General features: G+C 58.4%; 1 protein-coding gene across 3 annotated transcripts; it reads left to right on the top strand.

The window, feature by feature from the left end:
- The first annotated feature begins 860 nt into the window (after window positions 1-860).
- On the top strand, window positions 861-16122 carry GRK6 (G protein-coupled receptor kinase 6). 3 transcript variants are annotated; one of them, XM_044916810.1, is made up of 17 exons: window positions 861-1067; window positions 4761-4856; window positions 6027-6139; window positions 6259-6336; window positions 6685-6785; window positions 7121-7213; window positions 7318-7381; window positions 7523-7663; window positions 7952-8142; window positions 8920-8957; window positions 9055-9144; window positions 10075-10283; window positions 10374-10511; window positions 13980-14117; window positions 14200-14334; window positions 14527-14528; window positions 14987-16122. In XM_044916810.1, the coding sequence occupies exons 1-17, from the start codon at window positions 1016-1018 to the stop codon at window positions 15093-15095; spliced, it is 1788 nt and encodes a 595-aa protein (XP_044772745.1). In that variant the 5' UTR covers window positions 861-1015; the 3' UTR covers window positions 15096-16122. The 3 variants fall into 3 exon arrangements, with proteins under 3 accessions (XP_044772745.1, XP_021554495.1, XP_021554503.1); XM_021698820.2 differs by lacking the exon at window positions 14527-14528; XM_021698828.2 differs by having other exon boundaries at window positions 14527-15049.
- The last annotated feature ends 1391 nt before the right edge of the window (window positions 16123-17513 follow it).

The raw sequence follows: 17513 nt of genomic DNA, 5'->3' as shown, positions 1-17513 counted from the left end.
GTATGAAGTTGGGTGGAGGGAGTAGGATGTTGGCCTTGTTTTCTTCCGCGCTTCTGGCCTCTAGCCAGCCGCTGGACTTCTCGCACTTCTGTTCTCCACCTGTATAATGGGTGTGAGCTCACCCCAACGTCTCCGGTGGTAGAGCTGCCTTATAAGGCAGCAGAGCCGAGGGCGGGCGAGGCCGTGTGGGTGGAGAGAAATCACAACATCCGGCTGCGGGGGCAGGGCGGGGGCTGGAGGCCGAGGAGCCGCTGGGGAGGCCAACCACCTCCTCTGGACCTCTCCCCGCTTCCGATGTGCGCTCTCCAGAACGGGCCAAACCAAAGGAATACGGCTGAACACATGGCTCAAAATAGTTCGCAGCTGGCCCGCAGGAGACCCAAGACAGCAAGTGCATCCCCTACAAACCTTAGAAAAGCCAAGGCTGGTCAAAAGGACCCGGGCCACACCCCCATCTGATGGCCCAGTTAAAGTGCAGCGATGAAAATGACTGACGCTCCTTTTATCCAATTAAACATCCGCCCTCCAGGGCGTGACCCAGAGGACCCACCTCTGTTGTCCCAGCAGAGGGCTCGGCCCTAATTGGCAGTTCGCTATCCTACGAAGGCCCAGAAATTCGAACCTAGGGGCTGAACCCCACCTCAGACCAACCAGGAAGAGGTGACGTATTAAGTCCCGCCTCCCTGCTCCTTTGAGCGAATCTCTGGCTCGGAAGGCGGGGGTTAATGAAGAGGCTGCCTAATGGGAAGACGGCGCGGGGAGCGCCCGCCTAGTTATTGGCCGCGTAAAGTAAACAGAGGGCAGGGCTGGGCGGGTCGGCGCCGGGGTGGCCCCCGGGAGGGGGCGGAGTGTGCGCGGCGGGCGGCGGCGGCCGGGGAGGCCCGGGAGGCCGCGGCGCGGTCACTGCGAGCCGAACCGAGCCGAGCCGCGCCGCGCCGATCGCCATCCGGCCCCGGCTCCCGCGAGCGATCCCGGCCGGCGGCGCGGCCCGGCGGGCCCGGCGGCGCCGCAGCCCATGGAGCTCGAGAACATCGTAGCGAACACGGTGCTACTCAAGGCCCGGGAAGGTGAGGCGGCCAAGCAGGCGGCCGGGTGCGGGGAACACGGGCGCGCGGCCTCGGAGCTCGGCTGGGCGCCCCAGTCACCAGATCCCCTAGGGCAGCGCGCTCCGCGCCCCGCACCCCGCGCAGAGGCGAGCCCTTCCGGCCGGTAGTCCTCGGCACCTGCCCCGGGGTGTCGGGGCCCAGGAAGGGGCGGGGGTCAGGCCACCGCCCTCGCGGCGCGGGGGTGTGGGGGGTTGTGGTGAGGAAAAGAGAGAGGAAGGAAGAGGGAAGGGTGGGACCTGGGTCCTTGGAGAGCCTCTCTGAGGCCTCTCCCAGGTTATAGGTGAGAAGATGCCCCAAGAAAGGGTAGCCTATCCCACGTGCCTCAGGCCCAGACCCTGGCGCCCAGCCTGGATCCGCACAAAGTTGGTGCAGGATAAAGGTTTGGAGAATGAATGAGCGGAGCCACTGCGGTACCACAGCTCACCCGGTTTGGGGAAACTGCTGGTCACATACGTTGCTCCGTGCCTCAGGACACTGGGGACAGAGGCTAATCGGTCATGATTTTTGCCCTCGGGAAGCCCACGGTGTAGTGGGCTAAATGGGCACAGGAATTAAGTGGGAGCTGTGCTTTGAAGGAAGAGAGCATGTGGGGCTGGCAGGACAGTAAGTGCAAGGCCTGGCAAAGGGAGCAAGTCTGGTGAGTGTGTATTGAGCTCCTCGGGGCTCCCACCCCAAATGTTACAAGGCACCTGCTCTCTGAGGGTTCTGGGGGACACAGAGGACCAGACCTGGTCCTCACTGCCTTGTGGTCAGTCTGGCCCTCACCTGCCATTGTCCACCTCAGTAACGTAATCACGGAACACTCATTCTGTGCCCTGTCCTGTCTAGGGTGCTGGGGACCAGCGGTGAACAAGACCCTTCTTTTTTGAACTCTAGGGCAGGGAGGTCATGACATGGTCATTTTCCACTCTTTGCTGGGCTTCCAGGCTGAGTCATCTGTTTCACTTTTCTGCTCCGTTTTATAGGTGGGAAACAGGTTCAGACTAGGGACTAGCCCCCAAGTCATACAGTGAGACTGTGGTTGACCCAGGCCTAGGACACAGGATGCCCCCAATATAGTCTGTAGGCAGCCCAGAGGAGCCCTCAGATGGCACAGCATCTGGTACCCCCTGCCTGCCTAGTGTGTGTTGCCCCCTGGGAGGTGCTGCCTGGAAGTAGGCATGGCAGGCTGGGTCCTTAGTGCCCAGAGCCTTCCTTATCTCCTGTCCCTTATCAAGTCTCAGGGCTAGGCCTTCCTCCTAGCCTCTGGGGGCATCTGCCGATTCTGTTCTGCCTCGTCATCTAGCCAGCTAGGGAGGAGGGGTGGGGAGAGCCTGGCCAGGCCTCCCTCCCTAGGGCTGTAGCCCGTTCAGGCCTTAGGCCTGCTGAGAGCACTGTCTTGCCTGGCCAGAGAGTGTGGCACCTCCCGACAGGCTTCCTCAGGCCCTGGGTGAGGCGAAGTGGGGTATGGCCGGACCTGGACTGCTGCCTCCCCTGGAGAACCCTTACCCAACCTGGTTCTGCCCCTCCCACCTGCATGCTTCTAGACAAGTCTCTTCTCTCTAAAGTTTAGTAACCCTTTTTGTGGAATGGTTGGGGATGGGACATTAAAACTAAAAGAAATCCCTGTTGTCACAGAGTCCTAAACCCTGGCCCATAGACTGGCTGCATTGGAATCCCTTCATTAGCTGGCTGACAGCTTGGGGCCGGGCCTTTGCCACCTTCCCAAGGGATCTGAGGCCCTAAATGGTTTGGGAACGCTGGGATGGCCAGCATGGCGGGTTTGGGGTTGGAAAGGAGCATGGGTTGTGGTCCCAGGGAGCTGGGTTTGAATCCTGCCTCTGGCACCTCCAGGCTTTGTGATCTTGGACAAACTGATTCCTCATTTCAAGGCCTCCGTTTTCTCATGAGGTTGTGCCTAGCGTGACAGCGTTGCTGTGAGGATGAAGTGGGGCAGCGCTGGGTGGGGGAGCCCTTGTTTAGTCCTCCTTCCTTGCCCAGGTACCCAGAGGCACGGGGCAGGGGTGGTGGGGGCAGGCTAGGCCAGGGAGGAGCCCCACCGACTCTGGTGGCAGTTCCAGGACAGGATATTTGCATGTGACTCTTGTTGCTGCCTTGATGTGGCTGGGAGGAGGGGGAGGAGGAAGTAACTGGTGGGGGGAGGCCAGCGGATGGAGGGTTGGGTGAGGGACCTGTGGGGGTGGGGGAGGAGTTCCCCTTCTGAGGAGGCCTTGCCCCGGCTTGGGGGTGGGGGTCTGTTGCTCATTCACAGTGGAGCAATGACTGTGGGGTACGCTGGGTGCAGGCCACCGCAGGGCTGCTAGCAGGTTTCCCAATGGGTGTCCTGCAACATTTCCTCCTCCAGGCAGCTTAGGTCACAGAACCCAGGGAGGCACCCAGCTGTGCTCCCTCCCTGGAGCAGCCCCTTCCTCTGTGCCACCTGCCTTCAGCCAGGCCAGATGGAAACAAGGCTGGCTAAACTGAGGGGAAACTGAGGCCAGGCAAGGGAAAGTGGCTGCCTGAGCTTGCCATGAGTTGTTGGAGCCCACCTCTTGCCCCAGCCCTGCAGAGTACTAGACACAGACTCTCGGAGTCACCCTGACAACACCTCTGGAGGTGGCTTTGGATCCAAAGTCCCTGTGAGGATATTGAGGTTCATAGAGGGCAAGGGATGGGCCTAAAGTGTGAATTGGAGATTCAGACCTATGTCTGTAGGGCTCTAAGACTCGGGCTCTTCCATTTTCCACCTCCTGGCCCATGGGCCACATCTGGCTAGCTCTCTAACATGTTTAATTCATTTGGCTGCAGTGGGTTTTTACAAAAAATATGAACCAGTATTTCATATAACAGTCCAGATTCCCAGCTGAACACACTAAGCCTGCATTCCTGCCTGGCAACAACCAAGCGGCAGCCGCCCCTGTTGGAAGGGGCGTGCACGGCCCAGTTCACCACACTCCTCACCACTCCCTATTGTCTCCCATCTGGCCCACATTTACCATACCCATCTGGCTCTGTAGGCACCTGGGCTGCTACTCTGGTCTCAGCAGCTATAGATAGGGAGTCAGCTAGGTAAAATGAGGCGGGTATTGGGGCCATGGAAGCCCTTGTGTACTGAAGTGGGCATCCCGAATGCCAGCCCTCTTGCCACCACGTTGTCCCGAGTCTCTGATAGCTGTGGTGCGGGGCCAGGTAATAGGGGTCTGAAGCCTTCCCAGGGACCCAGGCCGCGCTGTGCCTCTGGCATGTCTCAGTTATGTCCCACATGTCCTGGAGTCTCTCCCTTCTGCACCTTGACTTACATAGTTCCCACCATTGTCATGTCCTCTGCTTTCTTCCCCTGGGAAACTCTTACCTGGTAGGAAGCAGCTAAGGCTTCCCAGAAGCGCCCCCTCCATACACACCACCCCAGTCCCCCACTCCTGGTGGCCCGTCCCTGTCCCTACCACCCCTCTTGGATCTTCCAGCCCAGGAGCGCCCCCCCTCAGGAGGGCCCAGGGGACCATGTGTGTCCCAGAGCCCAGCGAGGGCATGCTGAAGCATGTGGAATGAAGACCTGAGGTGCCTCCTAAAGTGGGCTGTGCCTGGGCTGAGCCCAGAAGGCCTCTGGGTGCCCCGAGTGGTGAGGGAAGTGGGTGGCGGTGGGACTGGAAACCCAGTGCCCGTTTGCTCCCACAGGTGGTGGTGGGAATCGCAAAGGCAAAAGCAAGAAATGGCGACAGATGCTGCAGTTCCCCCACATCAGCCAGTGTGAAGAGCTGCGGCTCAGCCTCGGTGAGGCCTGGGTGGAGACTTGGGGGTGCTGGGGGAGCCTCCCCTGAGACCTCGCCCTGGGGCAGGCAGGGTTGGGGGTTCTGGGGAGCAGGAAGATTGAGTCTGCACCACCCAACCCAGTTTCAGTTCCTGGGCTTGAGATGGGTGTAGAGCACAGTGTAAACAGGACAGCAGAGGTGGTTGGGGTGGGTGGATGGGGGGAGTAGGGCAGGGTCAGATTTGGGGCAGTCTGAGAGAAGCAGAGGAAAGGAGGGTCAGGCCTAGGGTTTGAGGGACAGAAGACACAGTGGAAGCTGGAGCCAGCCCACAGGTGGACTGCATGAGGAGCCCCAAGCCCGTGCTTAGCACAGCCCAGCCCGGAGCAGGGTGAGTGGTGGGGGCAGCAAAACCTGGACCAGAAGGGCCAGGACCCCAGTTCCTGCTTATCTTGGCTGAGGCCCCAGGTCTGCGCAGCCCCTAAGGTTGCCTAGGCCCCTCTGACAGCCTGCACGTGGGCAAGGAGTATACCATGGCTGCTTCCACCGCCTGGGAAGGAGGCCTAGCCTCAAGCTCGCCGGAAGCCACAGCTTCCTCCTGCACTTTCGCCAGGCAGGCAGCAGGTTTGGGCCTAGCCTGGGCCGGGCCGGAACCTCACAAACCACACCCAGGCCCAGCGCTGTGACGTATGTAGGTGGTGTCAACGAAGAGATAGCAGGGGGAGGTGAGGGCCTAGCTCCAGAGCCAAACTCCTGGCTGTGTGACCTTGAGCTAATTACTTGGCTTCTCTGGGCCTCAGAGTCCCAGGCTATGATGGAAATAAGAGTAATGTCGGGGCGCCTGGGTGGCTCGGTCGGTTAAGTGTCTGCCTTCGGCTCAGGTCATGACCCCAGGGTCCTGGGATGGAGCCCCACGTCGGGCTCCCTGCTCAGTGGGGAGCCTGCTTCTCCCTCTGCCTGCCACTCCCCCTGCTGTGCTCCCTCTCTGGCAAATAAGTAAATAAAATCTTAAAAAAAAAGGAAAAAGGTAATGCCCCCCCTCAGTGTTGTGGTGAGGGTTCTGCAGGAGCTAATGGCTTCCATACCACAGGGCTGGAAGTTGCTGTTGGGGCCCAGGGCCTGGCGGTGTGGACAGGAGGGCCCCACCGGCAGACTCCAGGTCTGGGAACCCAGTAACTCCCACCCCTGCTTGCAGAGCGTGACTACCACAGCCTGTGTGAGCGGCAGCCCATTGGGCGCCTGTTGTTCCGAGAGTTTTGCGCGACGAGGCCCGAGCTGACCCGCTGCATTGCCTTCCTGGATGGAGTGGTGAGTGCGGCCCAGGCCAGCCCTGAGGGTGGGCAGAGGCCCCCAGGTCAAGTGTGCTCCATCTCCCCACACCTGCCGTTCTGCCCAGAGCCCGAGCTTCTCTGCCTCCCACCCTGCAGGCGGAGTATGAAGTGACCCCTGATGAGAAGCGGAAGGCCTGTGGGCGGCGGCTAATGCAGAATTTTCTGAGCCACACGGTGAGCGAGCAGTGATGGAGGGATGACAGCAGTGGGCAGAGCTCAGTGATGGGGAGAGGAATGACCACAGCCTGGGCAGAGAGTGCCCTGGAGCTGCTCCAGGTTCGCCAGGCAGACTGCGGGCAGGGAGCCCAGGAGGGTGGGCCAGGCAGGGCGGCCTCCAGCGGCTCTGCTTCACCCTGCCTCAAGGGTCGCAGTGGACCTGAGTTCAGCAGCTAGGTGGGCTGGCGCACCACCAGCCTGCAGCTGCTCCTAGCACAGGCTTAAGATACTGGCTGTCTCTGCCCTGGGAGGGGGCAGCTGGCCAAGGGAGCCCCCTGCACTGACCTCTTTATTGCCTGTCCCTAGGGTCCTGACCTCATCCCTGAGGTCCCCCGGCAGCTGGTGACTAATTGCTCCCAGCGGCTGGAGCAGGGGCCGTGCAAAGACCTCTTCCAGGAGCTCACCCGGTAAGCCTCTCCCTGCCCACAGGCCTGGGATTGTGTCCCGAGGACGGGGCTTCTGTGGGCCCGGAAGGCTGTGAACGGCTCAGCAGCTGGTGAGGGAGCTCAGCCTCTCACCCTGGCCTTGCGCGTGCTGTGTGAGCTTGGGCAGGTGGCCTTCCCTCTCTGTAGCATCTTCAGCTTCTGCATGGGTGCATGTCTCCCGCCTAGTCGGGTTAGCAAGAGGGTTGGCCGATGATGCTGCCTTTCAGACTGAGCGTGCACATAACAGGGGGTCTGGCCCCATAAGCCGAGAACCTGGAGGGTCAGGGGCTGACCCGTGGGCTGGGCCCTCCCAACAGGCTGACCCACGAGTACCTGAGCATGGCTCCTTTTGCCGACTACCTCGACAGCATCTACTTCAACCGTTTCCTACAGTGGAAGTGGCTGGAAAGGTGAGCTCCTTGAAGGCTGGGCCACAGTAGGCCAAGTTGCTAGGACTCTCATGGCCTTGGGCCCCTGCTCAGCCTGTGTTTGCTCTGAAATCCCTTGCCCACAGGCAGCCAGTGACCAAAAACACCTTCAGGCAGTACCGAGTCCTGGGAAAAGGTGGCTTTGGTGAGGTAAGCGGCCAGGCCAGAGCCCCTGATGGAGTGGGGAGGTGGGGTACCATGGGCCCTGGACTGCTAGCCCCCCTCCCCGAACTCCTGTAGCCGCAGGAAGGGCACAGGTAGTCCCTATTTGCCCATCTACCTTGGCTACAGGTGTGTGCCTGCCAGGTGCGGGCAACAGGCAAGATGTACGCTTGCAAAAAGCTGGAGAAGAAGCGGATCAAGAAGCGGAAAGGGGAGGCCATGGCACTCAATGAGAAGCAGATCCTGGAGAAAGTGAACAGTAGGTTTGTAGTAAGTACAGACAGGAGACCCCTCCCTTCCCCCTGGCCACACACTTGCCCTGCCCTCCCCACTCACCAACTAGGTCTCTTCCTGCCCCGCCCCGTCCCCTCCAGGCACCGCCTTCCCGCTCTCAGAGATGCCTGGGAAGGGCGGGTTTGGGGTGTTGACACCAAGCCTGGGGAGCAGGCTGGGCCCCAAGGAGCGGCACTGAGAAGGACTTTTTGGGCGGCTGGTGCCAGCCATACCACCGGGTGGCCCCCGGCCCCTGCTTGAGGGCTCGGGTCCCCTCGGCCACAGGTGAGCTTGGCTTATGCCTATGAGACCAAGGACGCGCTGTGCCTGGTGCTGACGCTGATGAACGGAGGCGACCTCAAGTTCCACATCTACCACATGGGCCAGGCCGGCTTCCCCGAGGCGCGGGCTGTCTTCTATGCCGCGGAGATCTGCTGCGGCCTGGAGGACCTGCACCGGGAGCGCATCGTGTACAGGTGCCGGGCCCGGGCCTCCCCGCGGGGGGCTGCAGCGGGGCACGGGTGGAGGCTGCCGGAGGACGTTGGTGCGCCGGGGCTGCCACGGCATGCAGAAGCTGGTTTGAGCCCTGCCACGCTTGCGCATGCCTGGTACACTTGAGAGCCTCTGGGTCTGGCTCGCTCACACGAATGCTCGTGTCGTCACCCCTCTCTGTGTGACCCTGGGCCAGTCGGCTCCCTGCTCCCTACGCTCTTGCCTTTTCTGGGAAGCAGAGACTATAATTCCTGCCTTGCAGGTGGTTTTAGGGACCAAATGAGATAATGCAGTAAAGTGCACAGAGCCCGGCATGGGGGGCTTGGCAGTGGACAGCTCTGCCTGTTGTTATTGGCAGGGATTTCATTTGAACCTCACAACAGCCCCATGGAGGGACAGATGAGTTGCCCCATTTGGCAGGAAAGGTAGAGTCAGCCGCCAGAGTCGGGGGGAGGGTGGGACCCCCTCAATACTAGTGGTGAGCAAGGCTACTGGCGCTGTCTCCCCATGGGGGAGCTGCTCTCCACTTGCCTAGGGACTCCCAGGAGGGGTCCTGGCTGGACAGATCCTTGGGCTGCTCCCTCAAGTCAGGGATGCTGTGGGCGAGGGCAGGGCCGTCTCTCAGCCTGGCAATAAACGGCTCCCGCACCTTGCTGCACATTCCATCCCGGGAGACAAGTGAGCCAGGAGGTGGTGGCGTCCCATCTGGCTCCTCTGCAAACTGAACAACGTCTGACCCTGCCCTTCTCTCCTCCCCACAGGGACCTGAAGCCAGAGAACATCCTACTGGATGACCACGGTGGGTGGGTGGGGCCACAGAGGTGGGGTGCCGTGGAGTAGGGCAGGGTCTGGCCCACCTGCTTAGTGGGCCCCCCTGCTTCCCCACCCACTTTCAGGTCACATCCGAATCTCCGACCTGGGGCTGGCTGTGCATGTGCCAGAGGGCCAGACCATCAAGGGTCGTGTGGGCACTGTGGGCTACATGGGTGAGTCTCCCTCCACCCTGACCCCCTTGCTGTCCTGGGCTGGGCCCCACCACTTCTGTCTGGGAGTCTTCTGTGTCTCGGGGAGTAGAAAAAGCTGATGTCCCTCTTTTATAAATTAGGACCGAGACTCAGCCAGGGCCCACACACCTGAGAATACTTATTCATTCACCAAATACTTACTGAGCTCCTGCTATTAGCTGGGCTTGCAGGTGGCTACCAGAGAAGGATGAGAAGGGGCTGATTTGGGGTCTCAGTCCTGCCCTCCCCTGAGCTGCCCAGGTTCCGAGAGGGAGTGCCCACCCGCAGTGCCAAGATGTGCCCCATATTTCCCTTGGGAACCGTGTGATACAGCAGACAGAGTCCCAGTTACAGGGCCCACCTCTTGTTTGTGGTGTGTCCTTGGCCACATACTGCTGCTCCCAGCCTCACTTTGCCCCACTGGAAAGCGGTCGTACTGGCTTCCAAAGTTGCCTTGAAGATGCGAAGAGGTAGGAGAGGCAGAAATCCCTGTGTGCCCAGCCTGGCAGGGCTAGGTATGCATCAGATGAGTCTCTTCTTTCTATATTAAATCCAGAGATTGCAAACTGGTAACCACACAGGCCTGATGTGGCCTCCATTTGTGTTTAAATCAAATTGTTTTTAAAACACTTGGAATGGGTTGCCAACATTTGATAGGCCAGACAGCGTCACATTAAAAACACGGATTTCTGACTTCTCTTGAAAAGTCAGCAGACCCGGTCCCCTGCAGGGCCACATCGCTCCCTTTGATGGGGGCATGTGCTGTCCCACGCACTGAAGTCCCTGCCAGGCTGAGGGGGGTGCCTGCTGGCATCAGCTAATGCCCCACCTGATGTGTGTTGGGCCTTCCCGGGGCCCAGGGCTTGGTTCCTGCCTCCTGGCCCACCCTCACTCCTGTTCCACCCTGCCCAGCTCCGGAGGTGGTGAAGAACGAACGGTACACATTCAGCCCAGACTGGTGGGCACTGGGCTGCCTCCTATACGAGATGATCGCAGGCCAGTCCCCCTTCCAGCAGAGGAAAAAGAAAATCAAGCGAGAGGAGGTGGAGCGGTTGGTAAAGGAGGTGCCTGAGGAGTACTCGGAGCGCTTTTCCCCGCAGGCCCGCTCGCTCTGCTCCCAGGTATGGTGGCCATCAGGAGGCTGACCGGCCAGGCCGGGGGGCAGCGGGCACCTCTCCCGCGCCACCCTGACCACCCCTGCCCTGCTGCAGCTCCTGTGCAAGGACCCTGCTGAGCGCCTGGGGTGTCGTGGAGGTGGTGCCCGTGAGGTGAAGGAACACCCCCTCTTCAAGAAGCTGAACTTCAAGCGGCTGGGAGCCGGCATGCTGGAGCCACCCTTCAAGCCTGATGTGAGTGCTTTCCACTTCTGCGGAGGGCCGGCGGAGCCGGGGCGGGCGCGGGGGGCGCGGGGGGCTCGGGGCTCCTGGAGGCGCGGTCAGCACACCTTCAGTGCAGGTGTCAGCAAACCCACCTCCAAGGGCTTGGCCGACAGAACATAATTCACTGGGCTCACACAGGTGAAAAGCCTCAGGATAGATCTCGCCTTGGCATCCCTGGATCTGGGGCTCTGTTGCAGGAACTCTCTCTTCCTCTCCCTCCCCGCCGTACCGGCCAGTGTGCGGTCTTTGCTCCCTGGCCGCTCTCCCTAGGGTATGGCCGTGGTGGACCCAGTGTTTCAGGTCCACATCCTACCAGCTCAGCCAGCCCAGGAGACCCAGTGTATCTCTTGCCCAATCATTTCAAAAGAAGTCCTGAAAGGAAAAAAAAAGAAAAAAAAAAGTCCTAAGGCTAGTGCTGATTGCCACTGATTGTTCGGAGGCCCCTCAGCAGCCACACTTGCATCACTTGCCCACCCGAACCACTGCCGGTGGGGGAGGTCAGTTTCCTAAAGGAAAACCAACATGCCATTGCCAGCAGGGGTAAGGGGCTGAAGATTGGCTCCCCCTGGTAGAGTCTCACCCATTTCCTGAGCATCTCGGTGGGTCAGGTGTTCTGTGGGCAGAGACATCCTCGAGTCCTCATATTCTAAGTGGCAGAAGCCAGCTAAAACTTATGTCCAACATGGAGCTTATTGGTTCATTTGGCCAGATGGTCCTAGCGTTGGGCCCATGTCAGGGTTTCACGCAATGTTGCCAGAACTTCATCTCTTGGCTCTGCTTCAGCCTGTTAATTGTCGTCCCTCTGAATTCAGGCTTCTGTGTATGAAGTCACAGGGAAGGTTGTGAGTGGCCAAGATGAAGTTATGTGCTTGTCCCCCTCCCATGTGTAAGAGGACTGGGTCCTGGCATTGACAGTTCACCAGCAGGCCAGACTGATGGCTGTCAGCCACACAGTGACTGTTTATTGGCTCAACAAATATCTGAGTGCCCATAAGTGCCAGACCTCGGAGAGAAAGAGGTCAACAGGACCCAGTCCTGCCTTCCTGTTGTAGTGGGGAGCATGGCGAAGGAAAGCACTAAGAGAAAAAGCATGTCAGGTAATGTGAAAAAAATAAATCCGGCTAAGAGGGAGATAAGGAATGATTGGGGGGGTGGGAGTATTTTTAGACAGGGTGGTCTCTGAGAACCTGACGGTTAAACAGAAGCCTAAAATACATGAAAGAGAGAGCCATGCTGAGTTTTGGGGTGAGAGCATTCCAGGGAGAAGGAGAAACCTCGAGTGATCAGCGAGGAGGCCAGTGTGGCCCGAGCGAGCATGGGCTGGGAGAGGCGCAGGGTTTTATTCCCAGTGTGATGGGGGGCCTTTGGGGAATGTTGAGCAGGCCTGTGAGGTGTAGGGGCAGTGCTAGGGGGGTGAGTAGAAGCGGGAGGCCAGCTAGGGAGCCGCTGCTTAGGAAGGATTGTGCCTTGTAGGCCTCACCAGCACCCTGGGGTGTGGGCCTTGCTGTGAGTGATTGAACTGAGAGCAGCCTGCCTCGGGGCTGACCCCTCCATCAAGTTTACCCCTGCTTCCAGTGCACATCATCTCATTTAACCTTGAAATCATCCCACCGCCCCTGAGTCTTCAAAGATAAAAAATCAGTGCCCCGGAATTTAACTTTTTTAAAAATTATTTTTATTTATTTTTTATTTTTTTATTTTTAAGATTTTATTTATTTATTTGACAGAGAGACAGCGAGAGAGGGAACACAAACAGGGGAAGAGGAAGAGGGAGAAGCAGGCTTCCCGCTGAGCAGGGAGCCTGATGTGGGGCTCGATCCCAGGACCCTGGGATCATGACCTGAGCTGAAGGCAGACGCTTAACGACTGAGCCACCCAGGCGCCCTGGAATTATTTTTAGACGCAATAGATGAGAAGCAAGTTTGATGCTGATATCATTTTTAGTAGCTTTATTGAGATATATTGCATATACCATATAATTCACTCATTTAAAGTGTGTAACTAAATGGCTTTTGGCATATTCAGAGTTGTGCAGTCATCACCATAATCAATTTTAGAACATTCACATCACTCCTTTCCACCCACCCAACAAAAACCCCGTGTCCATTAGCATTCATTCCCCGTTCTCCTCTCCCTGCGGCCCTGGCCATCACTAATCTACTGTCTCTGTATATTTGCCTGTTCTGGATATTTCATGCAAATAGTGTTATACAATATGTGGTCCTTTGTGACTGGCTTCTTTCACTTAGTGGAATGTTTTCAAGGCTCATCAATATTGTAGCCTGTACTTTGTTCTTTTTTTTTTTTAATATTTTATTTATTTGAGAGAGAGAGCACATGTGTGGTGGGGAGGGACAGAGGGAGAGGGAGAAGCAGACACCCCCCTGAGCAGGGAGCCTGATGTGGGGCTCCATCCCAGAATCCTGGGATCATGAGCTGAGCCAAAGGCAGACACTGAACCACCTGAGCCACCCAGGTGCCCTACTTTATTCATTTTTTATTATTGAATAATATTCCATTGTATGAATACACCACATTTTGTTTATCAGTTGATGCACATTGGAGTTGTTTCCACTTTGGGCTATTATGAATAATTCTTCTAGTATGAACATTGACATGCAAGTTTTGGTGGGGATATATGTTTTCCTTTCTCTTGGATATATACCTAGGAGTGGAATTGCTGGCTAATATGATAACGCTACATTTAACCTTTTGGGGAAATGCCAGATTGTTTTCCAAAGCAGCTGCACCATTTTACATTACGATGTTGTTTTAATTGACATCCATAATAGTAGGATTTAGAAAACAATGGAGATGAAAAAGACAGTGGCCTTCTGGAGTGAGGTGGGCTCCCAGGAGGGAGGGGCCCTGGGGGTGTGGGGAGTTGGGAGGACCGTGCTAATCCTCTGGTTGGCCATGAAGCTTGAGGGGATGGAGCAGGCCATTGGACATCCTGGGACAGAGGACCTATCAGCTCCAGGCCCTGCATGGGGATGCTCAGCTGAAAGGACTAGCTAAGATTCTGCCATGCGTGCAGTGGTACCCCGAGACAGCCATGTGCGGGTGGAGGGGGTGCCTGTCACTGATTCCGCAGGGCACTGCGGGGGCTGGTTGGCTGCAGCAGGTCAGCTACCATGGACCGGGAAAGGCATGGCCTTTATGCAGCCTCATCAGTCAGGATCAATGAGGGGTAGTGATCCCCAGTTTACAGAGGGGGAATGACCTCAAAGAGAAGGGACTGCTGTGCTTAGGAAGTGCCTGGGGTACCTAGTTTCTGACTCCAAATCAGAGAGCTGCAAGGCTTGGGGCCCAACCAGGCCAAGGCTGGAGTGATTTTCAGGGCTGAGCTGCCTTCATGCGTGTAGGTGGGCTGGCGTGCGTGTGTGCCCGCTTGGGAGTCTGTTGCTCCCGGCTGACTGCTGTTTCCATCCCCACCAGCCCCAGGCCATTTACTGCAAGGATGTTCTGGACATCGAACAGTTTTCCACCGTTAAGGGTGTGGAGCTGGAGCCCACTGACCAGGACTTCTACCTGAAGTTTGCCACGGGCAGCGTGCCCATCCCCTGGCAGAATGAGGTAAGGAGCTGCCCGGCTGGTGGGCCGGGCTCCAGAGGAGCAGCCCTGGAGCCAGTTCTCACGGCTGTCTGTGCTTGGGCAGATGGTGGAGACCGAGTGCTTCCAGGAGCTGAATGTCTTTGGGCTGGATGGCTCGGTTCCCCCAGACCTGGACTGGAAGGGTCAGCCACCTGCACCCCCCAAGAAGGGACTGCTGCAGAGACTCTTCAGTCGCCAGGTAACCCCCAGCAGGGTCCCTGCTTGGCCCCTCGCCTGGCTCCAGGGGACGGTGGGCGGGAGGCAGAGCTGGTGCCCGCGTGTGCTGGGAGTGGGCGTCTTCCAGCCATGCCACGTGTGCCCAGGGTCTCTGGCCTCATTCCCGCCTGTCCCCTACCCCTGGCTGGGCTCACGGCCTCTTTTCTCTTTCCAGAGGTGAGCAGTGTGGGCTCCCCGTGGGTTGGCCTTGCTGCCCGGCCTCGGGGAGCCACGGGCAGCCCTTCCATGGCAGAGGCGAGATGTGGGCGAAAGAAGTCTGGTGCCCGCTCCCCCCTCCCCCCAACTACTTCGTTCCCTGCACCCTGGCACCTTCAAGCTGCTAGCCTTGCTTAGCCATCTGTCTCCCCATGCTCTGCCTCCACCATCTCCAGGGGAGAGGGTCTGGACAGGGCCTTGCTCTGGCAGAGCCCGAGATCCACCTGGACCCTCTCACTTCCGCCTGCTGCCAGTAGACTCTGCACTGAGGCCCACACATGTCTGCGCCCCTGGTGGGGAGCCCCCAGCCCCGAGCGTAGCTCCGGGCAGCTCCTGGCAGGGCCGGCCTGGCTGGTGGCACTAGTGGCTAATGGCCCTCGCTCTGCCTCTCTCCCTCCGTGTCTTCCCCATCCCTCCAGGATTGCTGTGGGAACTGCAGCGACAGTGAGGAAGAGCTCCCCACCCGCCTCGAGCTCCCCACCCGCCTCTAGCCCCCAGCCTGAGGCCTCCACCGGTGGTTGGCGGTAGCAGCTACTCCGAGCGCTGTTTACAGTTTTGCACAGTGGTCTTCCCCGTTGCCCACGCAAGTTGTGGCCTGGGGAACACAGCCGGAGCTGTCCCCGGTGTCCTCTGCCCCTCAGCCCCTGGTCTGGCTGAGTTCGGGCAAGGCCTGGGCTGTCCCTGGGACAAAGGTGCGTCCCTTCAGCTCTTGTCTGTGGAGCTCGGGGCTTTCTGTATTTATGTATTTGTATGAATGTATATATCAACCAGAGCGTTCTTAAGACCCACCCTGGAGCTGGCAGAAGGGCCACTGCCAAACTCAAGGCTCCTTGGGCCCAGCTTGGACAGGCCGAGACTGGGCCAGGCAAGGCCCCTGAGCCCCCAGCACTGTGCTCGCCACCGCCGACCTCCGAGTGAGACTCATGCCTGCCTCTGCTGCCTCGGGCTCAGGCCACCACCTCTGGGGTCCAATGCTGTCCCTTCTCAGCACTTGTCAAAGCTGGATCTGGGGCCTCTGTATACCCTAGGCCTGTGCCAAAGTGTGACCAGAGATTGGGCTGACCCTGGGACCCATCAGTCCACTGCCCAGGTTGTCCCAGATGGGTCTGCCTCTGCCTTCCAGCTCCTAGGGCGCCTCGTCCCTCATGCTGGGCCCTGTCCTGAAGACACCTCTTGCAGAAACGCCCCAGCCCAGGCCTTGGGAAGGGGGGAGGAGGTTGTCCCTGGCCAACTCTCAAACATTCCAGACTCCCCTCTTAACAATAGACACATGTGCCCAGCAATAATCCATCCCTCCCTGTGTGTGGCTGTGGGGTGTGTATGTGAGCGTGTGCGTGTGTGTGGAGGGGGTAGGCTGAGATTTGTGTGTGCCTGCGCCCCAGGCCCCAGTTCTGGTCCTTCCCGGATTGTGATGGCCATCCTGGTCCCAGTGTTAGGATAGCATGGGATTACAGGGCCCTGGTTTTTCCGTATTTAAAGCCAATTTTTATTACTCATTTTGTCCAATGTAAGCTGCCACGTGTCTCTGAGTGAATACAGTCGAGCACAAACCTGGCCAGCCGCCCTGCCTGCCTCTTTCTTGCTCCTGGTGTTCCAGGGGTCTTTCTGCTTCCCTCGCCCTGCTTGAAGTGGGAAGGGATCAGAGGTGGGCCTGGTGGGGGCTGCCCTTCTCACATGCCCTGGACATCCCCCCCACCCCCCACCCCCATGGCTGATCTTGGAGTAGCCTCTCCAGGCAGCCAGGCCTCAGTGGCCTTTGGGCTCATCCAGTGGGTTTCTCAGCTTCCTAAATGAGAAGAGGCCTGAGGGAAGCCTTGGGTCCCCACTAGGGTACGAGTCTGGCTCTCCCTGTACTGGGGAGGCAGGTTTAGCTGGAAGGGTCCCCTCCAAGGCCAGGGTGGTCTGGTAACCAGTTGTGGGCTTGGAGCAGCCTGGGGAGCAAGATGGAAGCTGCTGTTAGAAACATCTGCCAACTCTGTCTTACCTGGACACCTGTTGTGTGCTTTGCCCAGGGCCAGTGAATTAAGGCCATCCCTTGGCCCTGGAAGCAGGCAGTGTGGCTGGGCAGAGGTGAGACAGTGGTGATGCTGGGAGTTAGGCTGTGGCAAGGGTGTGTGGGGACCAGCCATAGGGACATTAGGGTTCTCTGAGAAGTTGAGCCAGGTCTTTTTTTTTTTTTTTTTAAAGGAGACTTACCCATCTGGGGACAGAGGGATTGGGGGAGCATTCCATAGCATTCCATCTATGCAAAGAAGGAGATGACAGTCTGTTGACAAGTCTGTCCCAGACTTCATAAACCTGTTGCCACACCATAGTCTCCCAGTGCCCCCAGCCCTCCAGGGATGCTCTGTAACCACAGTAAGGGTTTGTTCCTTGCCTCTGGGCCAGGCACCAGTGCCACGGGCCACATGAGCTTTGCAATTGGACAGTTCTGGGTTCGAGTCTCAGCCAGGCCACTTTTCAAGCTGGCTTTGCATAGGCCCTTCCCTTGTCTAGAAAGATGGGTGTGATACCCATCACCTCACAGGGCAGCTATGAGAATCCGTGAAAGCAGCTGGTCACCTCCGTTTGCCCCTTTGTCACTGACAGGACTCTTGCTGATTAGGGGAGTGGGTGCTGGGTGCCAGGCTGACAGCTATCTCAAGGGCATCCAGAAGGTTCTAAGCACTGACTTACTAGAAGGGGCCTCTCTGGTGGTGGCCCAGCTCTTGATGGTATGTGGAGCATGTGCTGCTGCTTCCAGTAACTTGAGGGAAAGGTCTTCCAGCTGGTGAGTGGCTGTTGCATGGTGGCAAGGAAGCGAGCTGAAGATGAAGCTGGATCCTAGCCATGATGGGTGATGTTGGGGCCTGAGGTGCATTTGCCCTTCTGTTTTGGTGGGAGGGCAGTTAGGTGTCAGTTGGCTGAAGTCCAGCCCTGAGCAGGTGTACAAGGGTGAGTGGGTAC

Source organism: Neomonachus schauinslandi, chromosome 7 (assembly GCF_002201575.2).
Source record: "Neomonachus schauinslandi chromosome 7, ASM220157v2, whole genome shotgun sequence".
Taxonomy (NCBI): domain Eukaryota; kingdom Metazoa; phylum Chordata; class Mammalia; order Carnivora; family Phocidae; genus Neomonachus; species Neomonachus schauinslandi.
The sequence above is the reverse complement of the archived record's forward strand: the minus strand, read 5'-3'. Positions and strand labels throughout refer to the sequence as shown.

Coding starts and splice junctions, on each gene's coding strand:
- GRK6 (XM_044916810.1), top strand. CDS start 1,016: ATGGAGCTCGAGAACATCGTAGCGAACACGGTGCTACTCAAGGCCCGG. Junction 6,786..7,120: donor CTCTTCCAGGAGCTCACCCG/GTAAGCCTCTCC, acceptor CCCTCCCAACAG/GCTGACCCACGAGTACCTGA. Junction 14,118..14,199: donor CCATCCCCTGGCAGAATGAG/GTAAGGAGCTGC, acceptor GTGCTTGGGCAG/ATGGTGGAGACCGAGTGCTT.